General features: G+C 39.5%; 1 protein-coding gene across 3 annotated transcripts in view; it reads right to left on the bottom strand.

The window, feature by feature from the left end:
• cfap251 (cilia and flagella associated protein 251) overlaps positions 1 to 15,666 on the bottom strand; it is a 79,986-nt gene that overhangs the window by 23,812 nt on the left and 40,508 nt on the right. For all 3 annotated transcript variants that reach the window (XR_015761301.1, XM_043715307.2, XM_088000309.1), the window contains 5 exons: positions 14,876 to 15,070; positions 10,399 to 10,649; positions 9,676 to 9,827; positions 2,076 to 2,237; positions 1,379 to 1,563 (listed from right to left, as the gene is read on the bottom strand). Coding sequence is in view for 2 of the 3 variants with exons in the window: in XM_043715307.2 (XP_043571242.2) it covers positions 1,379 to 1,563; positions 2,076 to 2,237; positions 9,676 to 9,827; positions 10,399 to 10,649; positions 14,876 to 15,070 (945 nt within the window). In the remaining variant the exon portion in view is untranslated. The remainder of the gene's footprint in view (positions 1 to 1,378; positions 1,564 to 2,075; positions 2,238 to 9,675; positions 9,828 to 10,398; positions 10,650 to 14,875; positions 15,071 to 15,666) is intronic.

The following is a 15,666-nucleotide window of genomic DNA, read 5'->3' as shown; positions in this document are numbered from 1 at the left end:
ATGACCTCTTTAGTTTTATTTACCGTATGCCAATTTGTACGTGGTTCAAGTTGTAATCCAGAGTTTATCCCTATTGTGGTTCTGCTTTTTAATTTAGGTCTGAGTTGCTTGTAATCCCTCAGGAGAACATCATTCCTAATCCTATATGTGCCCTACCTATGCGGACCGCAACAGTTGGATTCTTCCCCTCCTACACCAAGTTGCTCTCCAACCCAGAAACTTTGGCACCAGGTAGGTAATACAACCTTCAGGACTTTCTGCATTTGTTGCGGATTACAAGGTCTATTCCCTTAATTATGCTTTCTTGTAATATGATCATATTTCTCTTTTCTCCACCATATTGTCTGTTCACTCATCCTCCCTGCCTTTGTCTGCACCTGGAGGAAGAAGTTCATACCTGTTAGACAAGAGCAATGGCTGAGTCTTCTCCAAAGTTAAATTCTGCATTTCCGTACCTACCTCACTCACAGTTACAAACCCCTACTCCTCATCATGGACCAAATTTGACATAATTAATCAAAAGGGCGTGATAGCCCCGAAGCACCATGTCCGGGTACCTCTTCCCTTTGCTGATGTGTCAGTGTTTGTAGCTCAATCTCCAGCTTTTTAATCTCCTGCCATCACCACCCTTCTCATGCAGGTCTGCTGTTCTCTTTGTGAAGTTGCTGACCCGCTGTCTCATGTTGTTTGAGAAACGATTGATTCTGTTCTCTTTGCTGCTCTTTATGAAACCCACTGTCATACAGTCTTTAGAAAGCTGCTGGCCCTCCACTCTCTTGCACTATTTCAGAAACACAGGCTTCTCCTTTCTCCTTTTCAGCTTGCCTCACGGTGATGTTGACTCGCTGCACACTCCTCTCAGCCTGCTTCACAGCAATGCTGATGTGCTACACACTCCTGTCAGTCCAGTTCACATCGATGCTGACTTGCACTTCTCCCAATCAATTATATATGTTTCAAATTTCCCAGGGATGCAGCAGGGAACCACATTTCTGTTACAACATTTTTGTTTGGAATAGCTAGAATTCAATTCTGCCAAACAAGTCAATTTACAGATTAATAAAATTTTGTAAACATACATTTATGATACTGTGTCCATGTGTTTTTTTAATTGTTATACGCTGGTGTTCAACAAAATCTTAAGCTGCAATTTTTTAATAACGTTATAGTTTATGGTTATCAAAAAGATTTAGAATAGGACAGCTGAAAGTGCATTGAAAAATAGCTGAAAGGATCTAGAAAAATTCAAAATGTTCAAGCTATACTACAAAACAAACCTGAACACAATGATGTAGTTATTCTTTTATTAAATACATTTAAAAGATTAGTGTTTTGAAGGAAAATGTATACCTTTTCTGAATAAATGGATTGCACATACCTGCACATTTTGGTAGTGGCATTGTAAAGCTTTAACTTATACTGATTGTTGGCGGTGACAATGAAGCTCTCTTTACTGATTGGTGGGTACCAGGTCATGCATGTGGGGATAGCGCTTTGTTCTATTCTTTCGCTACTTAATATCCGCAGATCATCCAAAGTACTAGAAGCCAGGTTGTACTCCACCTCAGGAATAAAAATGGGATTTTATTAAATTCAATTTAGATAATGGTGACCACTTTTTAATTTTTTTGAAATAAGAAAATATTTTGTAAGGTCCGTGGTAACAAACATAAAGCCAAGAAAATTAAATAAGTAAAGCACAATTACAAGAGCCCAGCAAAAAATCATGGAAAGACTAAATTGTACAGTGAAGAATAATCAATACATTACACAAAGCTATTAGTATCAGAAGAAAATAACTAATCACTTGAAGTAAGAGCTACAGAGTTTCAATGTACATTGCTTCCTTTTGTCATGAATGATGTTGTTCTTCATGCTTTGGACCTGCCAGTGCGATTGCTATATTGCTTGTTTGCTTTACCTCTTGCTAATCAATAGGTGATTATTTTCAGCTAACTCAGGGATTTGAATGAATTTAAGGTTTGGATTATTTTGAATTATGAATTACATCAAAGGAATAGATTTTAATGCATTAATTGAGTCTGTTCAAGCTAAAACTAAACACAGTAACTTACCAGAACTCTGTCCTCTCCAAAAGACAATAACCTTGGTTGATTACTATCCAAATATGTCCCAAATGTGAGACTTCGAATCTGTTTAAAGTGTGCATTTTGCCTTCCTAAATATTGCCAAGATTTATCCTTTAACATGAACACCGTTACTGTGGTTTTACTGTCCTGCAACAAAAGAATCATTACAAGAACTATTATACAAAGCAAGACATATAGATTCCAGATGGGACACAGGGCAGAGGTTAACTTTCCCGGAGATGTTGAGTATACAGGCATGAAACAAAAATAAGATTCTCACCGTTGAGTTCAACTGTCACAATTAAATAATTCCTCTTGAGGTGGCAAGATTAATTTCTCACCATTTGTTTGTGAGAAGCCTCTATATAAGTCATAGAGATGTACAGCATGGAAACAGACCCTTCTGTCCAACTTGTTCATGCTAACCAGATATCCTAAATTAATCTAGTCCCATTGCCAGCACTTAGCCTATATTCCTTTAAACCTTCCCCCACTTCCTCTGGCAGCTCATTCTATACATGCACCACCCTCTGCATGAAAACATTGCTCCTTAGGTCCCTTTTAAATCTTTCTCCTTTCACCTTAAACCTATGCACTCTAATTCTGGACTTGCCCACCCCAGGGAGAAGACCTTATCTATTTACCCAATCCATGCCCTTTAAGATTTAATAAATCTCTATAAGGTCACTCCTCAGCCTCAGACACTCCAGGGAAAACAGCCCCAGCCTATTCAGTCTCTCCTTATAGCTCAAACCCTCCAACCTTGGCCATGATTTGGAGATGCCGATGTTGGACTGGGGTGTACAAAGTTAAAAATCACACAACACCAGGTTATAATCCAACAGGTTTAATTGGAAGCACTAGCTTTCAGAGCATCGCTCCTTCATCGGGTGATAGTGGAGGGCTCAATCCTAACACACAGAATTTATAGCAAAAATTTACAGTGTGACGTAACTGAAATTATACATTGAAAAATTGATTGTCTGTTAAGTCTTTCATCATGATAGTTTCACTTCTTTCATGTGTAAATTATGAAACCTTTTTTTAAAAGGTTGCATTCTCAGGTTAGCTGTTAACAATGGTGATAGCTAGACAATATGTTGAAGGTGTTGGTCCCCTGTGTTCTCCGTCTATGCCATGATGTTTAGATTGATTCTAATGTAAAAAGTTAGACATCGGAGTTTTACATGAATTCATGCAGTTTTTGAGCTCAGAGTTCTACATGAATGCATGCAGTTTTTGAGCAAAGTATAATGGAAACCTGCAAGTACAAATTCACCCCACAAAATTTGTGTGTGTGTGTGTGTGTGTGTGTGTGTGTCTGTTAATGGGACCCTATGTGAGAATCTCTTCGGCTATGTGGAAGGCATCTTGAAACCTATTGTACAGGGGATCCCCAGCTTCTGTCGCGACACTACGGATTTCTTACAGATACTCAGCACCCAAGGACCAGTCGAACCGGGAACATTCCTCGTCACAATGGATGTTTCCGCACTCTACACCAGCATCCCCCACAATGATGGCATCGCGGCAACAGCCTCAGTACTCAACACCAACAACTGCCAATCTCCAAACACCATCCTACAACTCATCCACTTTATCCTTGATTACAGCGTCTTCACCTTTGACAACTAGTTTTTTATCCAGACACACAGAACAGCCATGGGGACCAAATTTGCACCCCAATATGCCAACATTTTTATGCACAGCTTCGAACAAGACTTCTTCTTTATGCAGGATCTCCAACCAACACTATATACCAGGTACATTGATGACATTTTCTTCCTCTGGACCCATGGCGAGGAGTCACTGATAAAACTACACAGTGACATCAACAAGTTTCATCCCACCATCAACCTCACCATGGACTACTCTTGACTATCTGTCTCATTCTTGGACACATGCATCTCCATCAAGGATAGACACCTCAGCATCACACTCTACCGCAAACCCACAGACAACCTCACAATGCTACACTTCTCCAGCTTCCACCTAAAACATATTAAAACAGCCATCCCTTATGGACAAGCCCTACGCGTACACCGGATCTGCTCAGATGAGAAGGAATGTGACGGACACCTGGAAGTACTCAGGGGTGCCCTCGCAAGAACGGGGTACGATACCCAACTCATCAACTGCCAGTTCCGACGTGCCACAGCAAGGAACCATAATGACCTCCTCAGGAGACAGACACGTGCTGCAACCCCTCGTTGTTCAGTATTTTCCAGGTGCTGAAAAACTACACCATGTTCTTCATGACCTGCAACACATTATCAATGGGGATGAACACCTCACCAAGACCTTCCCCGCACCTCCACTTTAAACCTCAAACCTCAAACAGATCATTGTTCGTAGCAAGCTGCCCGGCTGTCAGGACAACTCCATGCAACCCTGTCACAGTAGGCGCTAGAGTGTGGACATAGATACCACTATTATGCATGGGAACACCTCCCACCTTGTACATGGCAGGTACTCATGTGACTCATTGTCTATCTAATACGTTGCAGGCAAGGATGCCCTGAGGCATGGTACATTGGGGAAACCGAGCAAAGACTACAACAACGGATGAATGGGCACCGCACAACAATCAACAGACAGAAGGGTTCCCTCCCAGCTGGGGAACATTTCAGTGGTCCAGGACATTCAGCCTTGGACCTTCAGGTGACCATCCTCCAAGGCGGACTTCGGGACAGGCAGCAGCGAAAAGTGGCCGAGCAGAGGCTGATAGCTAAGTTCGGTACCCATAGGGAGGGCCTCAACCGGGTTCATGTCACATTACAGGTGACCACCATTGCACTATACACACACACACAGATACTCCTACACACACACACTCCCACACATACACAGGCACTCCTGTACACACATACACACGGACATACATACACACAGACGCACACACAGACATACACACACACCCTTACAGACACACACACTCCTACACTCACACATGCACTCCCTCACAGACTTAAGACACTCTACACTCACTACACACACACACATAGACTTTCTCACACTCACGACCCCCAACCTAGCTATCACCATTGTTAACAACTAACCTGAGAACGTAACTTTTTAAAAAAAGATTTTGTGATTTACACATGAAAGAAGAGAAACTATCATGGTATTCAAACAGATGAAAGACTTAACAGACAATCAATTTTTCAATGTATAATTACATCACACTGTAATTTTTGCTATAAATTCTATGTTAGGATTGAGCCCTCTACCACCTGATGAAGAACGGTGCTCCAAAAGCTAGTGTGCTTCCAATTAAACCTTTTGGACTAAAACCTGGTGTTGTGTGATGTTTAACTTTGTCCAACCTTGGCAACATCCTTGTAAATCTTTTCTGAATCCTTTCAAGTTTCACAACATCCTTCTTATAGGAGGGAGATCAGAATTGCACACAATATTCCAAATGTGGCCTAACCAACGTCCTGTACAGCCACAACATGATATCCCAACTCCTGTACTCAACACTGACCAATAAAGGAAAGCATACTGTAGGGGTGTACTGTATATGTTTATAACAAAATGGTCCATGTCTGCTCACACAAAATGGCCAACCTACAGAATGAGGCAGTCTGCCTTAGAATTAAGACACAAGATGGCTGACAGGAGATAAATAAGACAAACAGTCTGTTCCAGCCTTTAATTGAAGAAAATGACAACATCTTTGAACAAAGTCACACCAAGGCTATAAGAACCCCATTCCAGACAGTACTGATAAGGGTAGACAGTGTAGCGCTGGAAAAGCACAGCAATTCAGGCAGCATCCGAGGAGCAGAGTAAATGTTTTTGGCATAAGCCCTTCATCAGGAACCCGAAACGTCGATTCTCCTGCTCCTCAGATGCTGCCTGAACTGCTGTGTTTTTCCAGCACTACACTCTCGACTCTGATCTCCAGCATCTGCAGTCCTCACTTCCTCCTAGTACTGATAAGGGCATGTCTCTAAAGTAGACAAGCAACTAAGCTTAGCCCTCATTGATAGAAAAATAATTGCCCCAGTGAATGAATGAACACCAGACACAGGATAAGCCCAGTCACCTCCTTAAGTCGTTACCAGAACAACAGATAAAGTTATTTTGTATTTGTTTGAACTGAATTACTCTGCAATAGGTTTTAGTTAGAAATTCTCGAGGGAATCGTAAGGATAGTTTTTAGCATATTATATATATATATATATATATATATATAAAACCAATGCTTAAAATTATTATCTTCAGGAAATACCATTATGCACCTTGAACAAAATAGGTTACTTACAGCCTTTAATCACAAACTACTAAGAGTAGGAAAAGCTGTATTTTAACCTTACACTTTATAACTAACTTCCTAACAAAAATCAATATTACAAATCTTATAGCAATTAGTTAAAACTAACTGTCCTTTATATTTTTGCATGCATAATTAGGACTATAAGGAGAAAGTGAGGACTGCAGATTCTGGAGATCAGAGTCGAGAGTGTGGTGTGGTGCTGGAAAAGCACAGCAGGTCAGGCAGCATCCGAGCAGCATGAGAATCGACATTTCGGGCATAAGCCCTTCATCAGGAAGCGCGATTCTCTTGCTCCTCAGATGCTGCCTGACCTGCTGTGCTTTTCCATCACCACACTCTCCACAGTGGGTAATATAAGACTAATAGCTGAATTTGATAAAGATACCACATGAGATACAATAAATAATAGAATTCAAACTATCTCTACAGATAAAAGCAGCCTGAGAGGCCCAAAGGAGTATAGCAATAAACTTTGAAATGTGAATGAACATGATGCATAGAAAGATCCCAAGGCCTAACGATTATAGCTTCTATTAAACACCATGAGATCATGAGAATGTGAGGCTGGACATAGGAATGCTCATAATTGTTTAGGTGTTTGACTGGATTGGCTGGATGGATGAGGAGGGATGGGCTGTAACCATGTTGTATGTGATCATTATAATACAGAAATGTATAAAAAATACTGCTTTTTACTGTACAAGTTAGAGTGTGTCATTGATCCATTTTCTGATCTGAGCCAAAGATGAAGTGAATAATTGAGCTTGTACATCGAGGTCAGATTCAGGGAAGATCCTTTAGCCCTCCCCCTGCTTTAACCAGTTTCAGCACGAATAAACTTCCACTTGCCTGAGTTCTGCCTGCTTCCTGAGTTTTCATTCCCTGTCAGGGGAAAACGCTCCTACACACACCAAACGCCTTCTTCACTATCCTATCTACCTGCGACTCCACTTTCAAGGAACTATGAACCTGTACTCCAAAGTCTCCTTGTTCAGCAGCATTCTACAGGACCTTACCACTAAGTGTACAAGTCCTGCCCTGATTTGTCTTTCAAAAATGCATCTCATTAATTACGTTACTCACCAGAAGTAACTTCGCCTTCCCAATTCACCTCTTCCAATTAGGATCCTCTACCTTTCAAAAAACTCAAATGCACCAATGGGCACGTACCTGTTATTGGCCATAATACACAGAAGCAGAAGTGGGCTCATTAAGTCTGCTCTGCCATTTAATGAAGTCATGGCTGACCTGATAATCCTCAACTCCATTTTTATGCCTTTTCCCCCATAACCCTTGATTCCCTTAGGGGTTAAAAATCTGTCTATACCCAGTCATGATTGTATATAATGACCCCACCCCAACAGCCCTACGTGGGAAAGAATTCCACACATTCACAACTATCTGAGAGAAGAAATTCATTCTCATCTCTGTCTTAAATAAGCAACTCCCTTACTCTGAGTTTATGCTGTCTGGTCCTGGAACTCTCCCACTGGGGGAAACAATATTTTCACCTCTACCCTGTGAAGTTTCTCTAAAATTCTTGTATATTTCAATAAGGTCACTTCTCATTCTTCTATATTCCAATTATTACAGGCCCAATCTAGTTAACCTCTCCTCATAAAACAGTCCCTCCATACCTGCAAATAGCTGTGTGAACCTTCTTTGGACTGTCTGCAATGCAAGGGTATCTTTCCATAGATAAGCAAACCAAAACTATTCAGCGTATTCCAGCTGTGGTCTGACTAATTCCTTATATAGTTTTAGCAAAACTTCTCTATTTTTATAATCCATTCCCTCTGAAAGAAAGGCCAGCATTCCATTTGCCTTCCCAATTACCTGTTGAACATGGATGCTAACTTTTTTATAATTTGTGGACAAGGATAAATCCCTGTAGTTTCCTGTAATCTGTCTCTCAGCTTTTCTATTCTTCCTGCCAAAATGCATAACCTCACATTTCTCCATACTACATTCCAACTGTTAAGTTTTTGCCCACTCACTTAATCTGTCTCTATTCCTCTATAGACTCCCTATGTCATTTCACACTACCTGCCTTCGCACCTATTTCTGTGTCATATGTGAATTTGCCAATGGCATGTTCACTTCTGTCATTAATGTACATTGTAAGCAATTGTGGCCTATGACTGATCCCTGTGGCACCCCACTAGATACAGTTTTCCATCCTGAAAATGCCATCTTTATCTCAACATTCTGTCTTCTATCAATTAGACAACTCTTTATTCATGTTAAATACTACTTCCAGAACCCAGTGGAACAGTGGCTTGTTGGTTAGCACTACTGCCTCACAGTGCCAGGGACTTGGATTTAGTTCCAGCCTCGGGTGACTGTCTGTGTGGAATTCGCACATTCTTCCAGTGTCTATGTGGGTTTCCTCCTACAGTCTAAAGTTGTGTAGCTTAGGTGAATTGGCCATGCTAAATAGTGTTCAGGGATGTGTAGGTTAGGTAAAAGGAAAATGAAGGGTAATGGGTTTGGGTGGGTTACTCTTTGGAGGTTTGATGTCAACTTGTTGGGCCAAAGGGTCTATTTCCACACTGTAGTTATTCTAATTCTAAAAAAATGCTGGGCTCTTATCTTACTAAACTGCCTCTTGTGCGGTACCTTAATGAACACCCATCGGAAATTCAAATATATCTGTTCCTTCCTTTTTATCTATCTTGCTTGTTACATCCTCAAAATGGCCTATTAAATGTATCTGTCTTTATGTCACTGACATGAAACAATGCTGACTCTGATAATGTATTTCTAAATGCTCTGCTCTGACAACTTTTGTAATACTCTAATGGTCTAGTAAGTCATAATTTCTTTTGAACACCTTCTCCATCCATGAAAAGTTATTTTAATAAGTTTGAAGAGGAATGTGTTTAGAAAAAAGAAAGGTCTTGCAGATTTGTTTTTAAAAATTAACATCTTTGTTCATTTTTGTCTTTTGTACTTTTATGTCTTTTACCTAATGAGTATGATCCATCTTTACCTCATTTTCCAGTACAATTATTTAAATATAAATTATATTTCTTATCCTTTACTTCCTTCTTTGTCATCTGTGAAGATTCTGTAATCTAATTGGCTGAACAGGTTGCTTACATGTTCCCTGCTCTCAGATGCCCTGCAGAGAGTGTCAAATTCAAACTACCAATGGAGACTGGAGATCTATACCTTCAAGTTCCTAAAAAATGAACGCCAAAAACTGTTGGTTGCTGATAGCAAAATACAAGTATACATATGTTTGTATCAAGTTCTTCTATCGATTAGTCTAAACAATTAATAAATATTTGAAAAACTTACTACTGTTGCTAAGAATCTGGAATCATGTGAGAATGTAATCTGAGTAATAGCATCTCTGGCATATTGGAATGGTTCTGGCAACTCATCAGTCAGAGAAAGTGCATCAAGGATGTGTACACATCCATCAGTAAATCCAACTCCCAGCAGTGAACCTACAGAAATAAGAAAGTGGGACTTTGCCAATGAAAAAGTCAATAATGAAAATAATGAACAAAATTACTTTTGTTCATCAAATCTTGATGTAGTTCCAAGGCATACATAAAAACAAATGGGGTGCAGTTTAAAACAGGATGTTAATTCACTACAAGTCCTTGTCACATTCCTAATGTGGATGAATTTCAAATCAAGATTCTCTAAGTGGTATCTTATTAATACTGATGATAACCCCATTAAAAAGATGGCAACCTGAAAAAAATGGCAGTTCTGAATGAACATGAAACTCAACATCAAACTGCAGTCAAGTCATCACTAAGCCTCAAAGAGAGGCAAGCAGATAGTTGGTGTGTAAAATAGAAAAATATCACACCATTCAGAGTTACAGTTCTGAGGCTTGTTGATGGAGCAAAGTGGAGGCAGCTTTACCCTTCCACCTGATACTTAAGCTCACAGCACTGATGCCTATGGGTGTCTGAAATGGAGAGTACATAAATCATCATCAAAAACATTACATGTTTTAATATGCATTAAAAAAATTTACACATTTTAAAATTGTTAATGCAATACCTGCTTTGTTATAAGTCACACATTGAATATAATTTCCTGTTCCAAAACGCCTGCTGCAGATAGGTTCCTTCTTCTCGTAGTTCCACACCTTTAGGAGTCCACAATAGCTTCCCATGCAGATGAACGGTTGAGCAGGATTACATGCTATAGCGTGTACTGCTGCACCATGCTCCTGCAATAACATTTCAAGCTTGCACCCATCTCCAGTTACGTGAGCCACTGTTGCATCAACTGTCGCTACAACAAAGTTTCTACATTGAAATAAACACACAAAAAGCAGATAAGATTAAGAAAACATTTTTATAACTTTGGCAATAAGTTCAATTCTGCTTTTCAAATGCTAATTAGTTGTGATACCTTGAAAAGAGACAAATAGGTTGGAAACCAGTAAATTTTAATAAGGACATGTTTCGAAATATTTGTAATAGTCAGAAACAATATATATCACATATTTTATGTGACTAATCCTACATCATGAGGATAAAGTAGTAGCAACAGTGGAGCTGCCAAATATATCATTTCAAATTAAGTTGTTGGGTTAAAGATGGAGCAATATATATTTTCTTCAGCCACACAATCATCTTCTCTATTCTGTTCCTATACTCACCTAGCACATGAAGTAGTCTCCTGCCTAGCTTCCCAGAATCTGCCTTCAGGATCTCATTCCTCTTTCTACATATCTATTCCCAAAATGTTGCAACATTCAAAGTCCTTTTCTTATGCTTATTAGCTATCTTTTATTTTCAGCAAGAAGCTAGACAGAATGAGGTAAGGCATTAAAAATTGAACAGCTTCCTTTCTGCTCATTTTTAATATTAATTCATACATTGTGGTTTAATGTTATAAGTAAAACAGTAAAAGTCCTACTTTAAAAGATGTGTAATTCAACTATTTGTGTTAACTTGATTAAATTAAATCATATTATTATATTTAAACAACACATTATTACATCTTCAAGCAGTTTCCCTACCCTTGTAAGTTTCATATTAGGTTTTTTATTAGGTTTTTTATAATACATTTAAAAATAATTCTTCATCTATCCTCAGCACATGCTATAAATATAATTTGTATTAAAATGATGTTTATTTCTGTATGAAAATAAAGAAAAATAATCAATTTATAATAAACTATTATAGCTTGAGAACATCTTGCAACTATCACTGATTTACAGAAGAAAAGACCCACATTTACACTGCTTTTCACAAACATTCCAAAAGAGTTAACAGCCAATTAGGCACTTTTGAAATCTAGTGACTGTTTTAAAGGCAGCAGTCAATTTGAATAGTGCAAGTGCCCACAAATAACAGTGAAATAATCATCACTATTTTTGTGAATTTCTTTACGGAATAGCTTTTTGGTTGGGATGCCAGGCATTTTTTCAAAGTGTGCCAAAGCATTTCTGATGTCCACCTAAGAGGGTAGATAAGGCATTGGTTTAATATCTTATCTGAAAGACAGTCCCTCTATCAAAGATGCTGCAAAAGTTTACCTTTGTATCTAATCCTAACTAATCTAATCCTGGTTTCCTGTACTCTGCCCATACAATTTCGTTTCCTTAATGAAACAATTATTTTGTTTTATAAAAATGATTTCTGAAATATATCAAAGGAACAAATGTAAGATAGACCAAGTATGTGTAAGGCCTTTGGTTTGAATTATTTCCACAATTATTAGTATTTGTTAGGGAGACTGATATGACAGGCATGACATTAGTAAAGTTGTCATAGTCCGACTGGACCATATAGTTGCTCTCTCTCATTAGATAGAGATGACCAGCAGTGGTTTAACCTAAGGATCACCAGACCTCAGGTTAGGGGAGAGGTTGAGAAGGACAGTCCTTCAATGATAACCTCAGTAATTTAACTCTAACCTCAGTGATTGTTGGTGCATCACAAACTAGCCATCCAGCCAAATGAGCTAACCAATAGGGTAGGGCTTGTTGCAAGGTTTCAATATGTCACTCAAAACAGTTCCAGAGTCATTGGAAAATTGTTCCAGAGTCAGTCAGTGGAGTTAGAAGATAGATAGAGACAGAGGCACACTCTATGCAGAAGGAAAATGGCTAAGGTGAGATGGCTCAGCTAATTGTCAAATGCAGTCAGAAAGCAGGAAGAAGTTCGAGGAGTCAGCAGATGCATAAATGATAGTGTAACTGAGGCTCAGTAAAATGATTAGAGTAGTTGGATAGCTCTGTGTAGTTCCTGAGTCAGGGAAAGTCTCACAAAAATCAGTATGCCATGTTGCTTCCGTACAGTTGTGAGTTCCTCTATTAAAATCTGGCCTGATATTTCTATTTTCAAGTAATATCGCAGCTCAAGCTATTGATAAACAATAAATAAGCCTCATAAATCCAGTAGGAAATTCAGAAGAAACTTCTCTAGCCAGTAATTGATTAGAATGCAGAAATATAAATGATTTGGATGCGAGCATAAGAGGTATAGTTAGTAAGTTTGCAGATGACACCAAAATTGGAGTTGTAGTGGACAGTGAAGAAGGTTACCTCAGATTACAACAGGATCTTGATCAGATGAGCCAATGGGCTGAGAAGTGGCAGGTGGAGTATAATTCAGTTAAAGCGAGGTGCTGCATTTTGGGAAAGCAAATTTTAGCAGGACTTATACACTTAATGGTAAGGTCCTAGGGAGTTGCTGAACAAAGAGACCTTGAAGTGCAGATTCATAGCTCCTTGAAAGTGGAGTCGCAGATAGATAGAATAGTGAAGAAGGCGTTTGGCATGCTTTCCTTTATTGGTCAGAGTATTGAGTACAGGAATTGGGAGGTCATGTTGTGGCTGTACAGGACATTGGTTAGGCCACTGTTGGAATATTGCGTGCAATTCTGGTCTCCTTCCTATCGGAAAAATGTTGTGAAACTTGAAAGGGTTCAGAAAAGATTTACAAGGATGTTGCCAGGATTGGAGGATTTGAGCTATCGGGAGCTATAGCTATAGCCTGAACAGGCTGTTTTACCTGGAGCTTCGGAGGCTGAGGGGTGACCTTATAGAGGTTTACAAAATTATGAGGGGCATGGATAGGGTAAAGAGACAAAGTCTTTTCCCTGGGGTCAGGGAGTCCAGAACTAGAGGGGTTTAGGGTGAGAGGGGCAAGATATAAAAGAGACCTAAGGGGCAACTGTTTCACACAGAGGGTGGTATTGGTATGGAATGAGCTGCCAGAGGAAGTGGTGGAGGCTGGTACAATTGCAACATTTAAGAGGTATTTGGATGGGTATATGAATAAGAAGGGTTTGGAGGAATGTGGGCCGGGTGCTGGCAGGTGGGACTAGATTGGGTTGGGAGATCTGGTCGGCATGGACGGGTTGGACCAAAGGGTCTGTTTCCATGCTGTACATCTCTATGACTATGACTCTATAAGCTCTTGCAGAGTATCATCACAGAGATGACAAATCAAATGGCCTCCTTCTGTGCTGTAATAATGCTGTGATTCTATGATTAAGATTAGTTGAGGCAAATAGCGTTGCTACATTTAAGAGGTAGCGGGATGAAAGATAACGCTAGCTGAAGCAGGGTGGCAGATGCCTGGGCAGCATTAGCACAGGTATGACCTATTAGGTTCACTGGCCTGATTGAAGAGCTTATGTTCGAAACATCAACTTTCCTGCTCCTCGGATGCTGCCTGACCTGCTGTGCTTTTCCAGCACCACCCTCTTCGACTCTGATCTCCAGCATCTGCAGTTCTCACTTTCTCCATCTTGTGGCCATACTACCCAAAGAGGGTCAGAAGTCACATGACACAAAGTTGTAGTCCAACATGTGAGGGGGCAACAGTCTGAAAGCTTGTGACTTCAAATAAACCTGGTATTATAACTTGGTGTCGTGTAACTTCCGACCTAATCCATCCCGGGCATGTCCATATCAATACTATTTGAAAACATATAATCACATCTAATCTTGGAAGCATGGGCAGATTCAGGCCTATTAAGGCTCCTGAGGTACAGTGGTACTGTCCCTCCTTCTGAGCCAGGAGACCTGGGTTCAGGTCCCACCTGCAACATCTCTGAACAGGTTGATTCAAAATCTATGTATGTACATTTGTAACACATGGTTTATTGCCAGTATGCCTTACCTGTTCTTTTTTAAGACCATCACTGACAGAAACAGTGATAAAGGAGCCACTGTCTGAGCTCAGAGATGAAAAATAAGAATTGTCATTTGGATAAGATACCAGAAAGTGACTACATCTGATAAAAGTGAAACCACCTTCAAGAGAGGAGGTTAGGGGTGATACTGCTGGAAAAAAAAGCGAAAAACATTGAGCTCTCCAAAGGCAAGAAAATGTGAAAGGTTCATCCCAAATATCTATAAAGCCTCACGTTGAATTAATGTTTTGTACAAAAGAGATAGTGCATATACTTAAGGATTTGCTACATTTTTAACACAACCAGGATATTTCAAGTAATACTGCTTGACCATATGAAATGAATAGCAACATTTAGATAAAATAAGAACATCATTAACCTGACAATAAATTGCTCAGCACTGATGGTCGACTGTGATGGGTAAGAGGTTTTCTCATTGGCTTTGGTAGCTGGTTGGCTGGAGAAGGAAATGGAACTGATGGCTCCCAGGTTGAAGTTACTATACCAATTAAGTAAGCAAAGCTGCTCATCATAGAACTTGATGCAACCTTTGACATCACAAGTCACTATATACCTGTAATGAACAGCAAAAATGCAGTCAGCATCATACAAATATAAACAATTTAATGCTTTTGCTGATAGATTTGACTTAAATAATATTTCAACACTATTAGATTAAAATAATTTCCCCAACATCATACAGACAAAGCACATGCTTACGTCTGTATACAATTAATTGCCCTAACCTAGAACAGGTTGTTAGCCTGAAGCCATGTCCTACAGCTTGAGGTGCAAGTGTTTAATTGACTAGGAATCTTTCCAGCTGTTCTCAACACCCATTTGCAGGTTGGTAATCAATCGATGAGGCCAAATCATAAATGGTCTTCATGAAGTGTGGCTTGAATCCTGAGTTTCTTGTCTCAGAGACAAAGATGCTGCCACTGAGCCTCATTTAAGCATCATTGCTATCACAAAAATAATAAGATGGATATGTAGATGCAAACTTCATGTCTTTAATTTCCCATTCTAAAATGAAAATAACAAATACCTTCCTAGTTATTAAAGCCACCACTCAGCTCCTTCTATCAGCTGCAGCACTTTTAAAAAGACATTGGTGGAAGATGCCAATGACACTACTTCCTTATCAGAGTCAAGATGTAGAGGTACTCC

Source organism: Chiloscyllium plagiosum, unplaced genomic scaffold (assembly GCF_037043375.1).
Source record: "Chiloscyllium plagiosum isolate Xiang-an unplaced genomic scaffold, Cpla_swu_hap1 HiC_scaffold_24, whole genome shotgun sequence".
Classification (NCBI taxonomy): Eukaryota; Metazoa; Chordata; class Chondrichthyes; order Orectolobiformes; family Hemiscylliidae; genus Chiloscyllium; species Chiloscyllium plagiosum.
The sequence above is the reverse complement of the archived record's forward strand: the minus strand, read 5'-3'. Positions and strand labels throughout refer to the sequence as shown.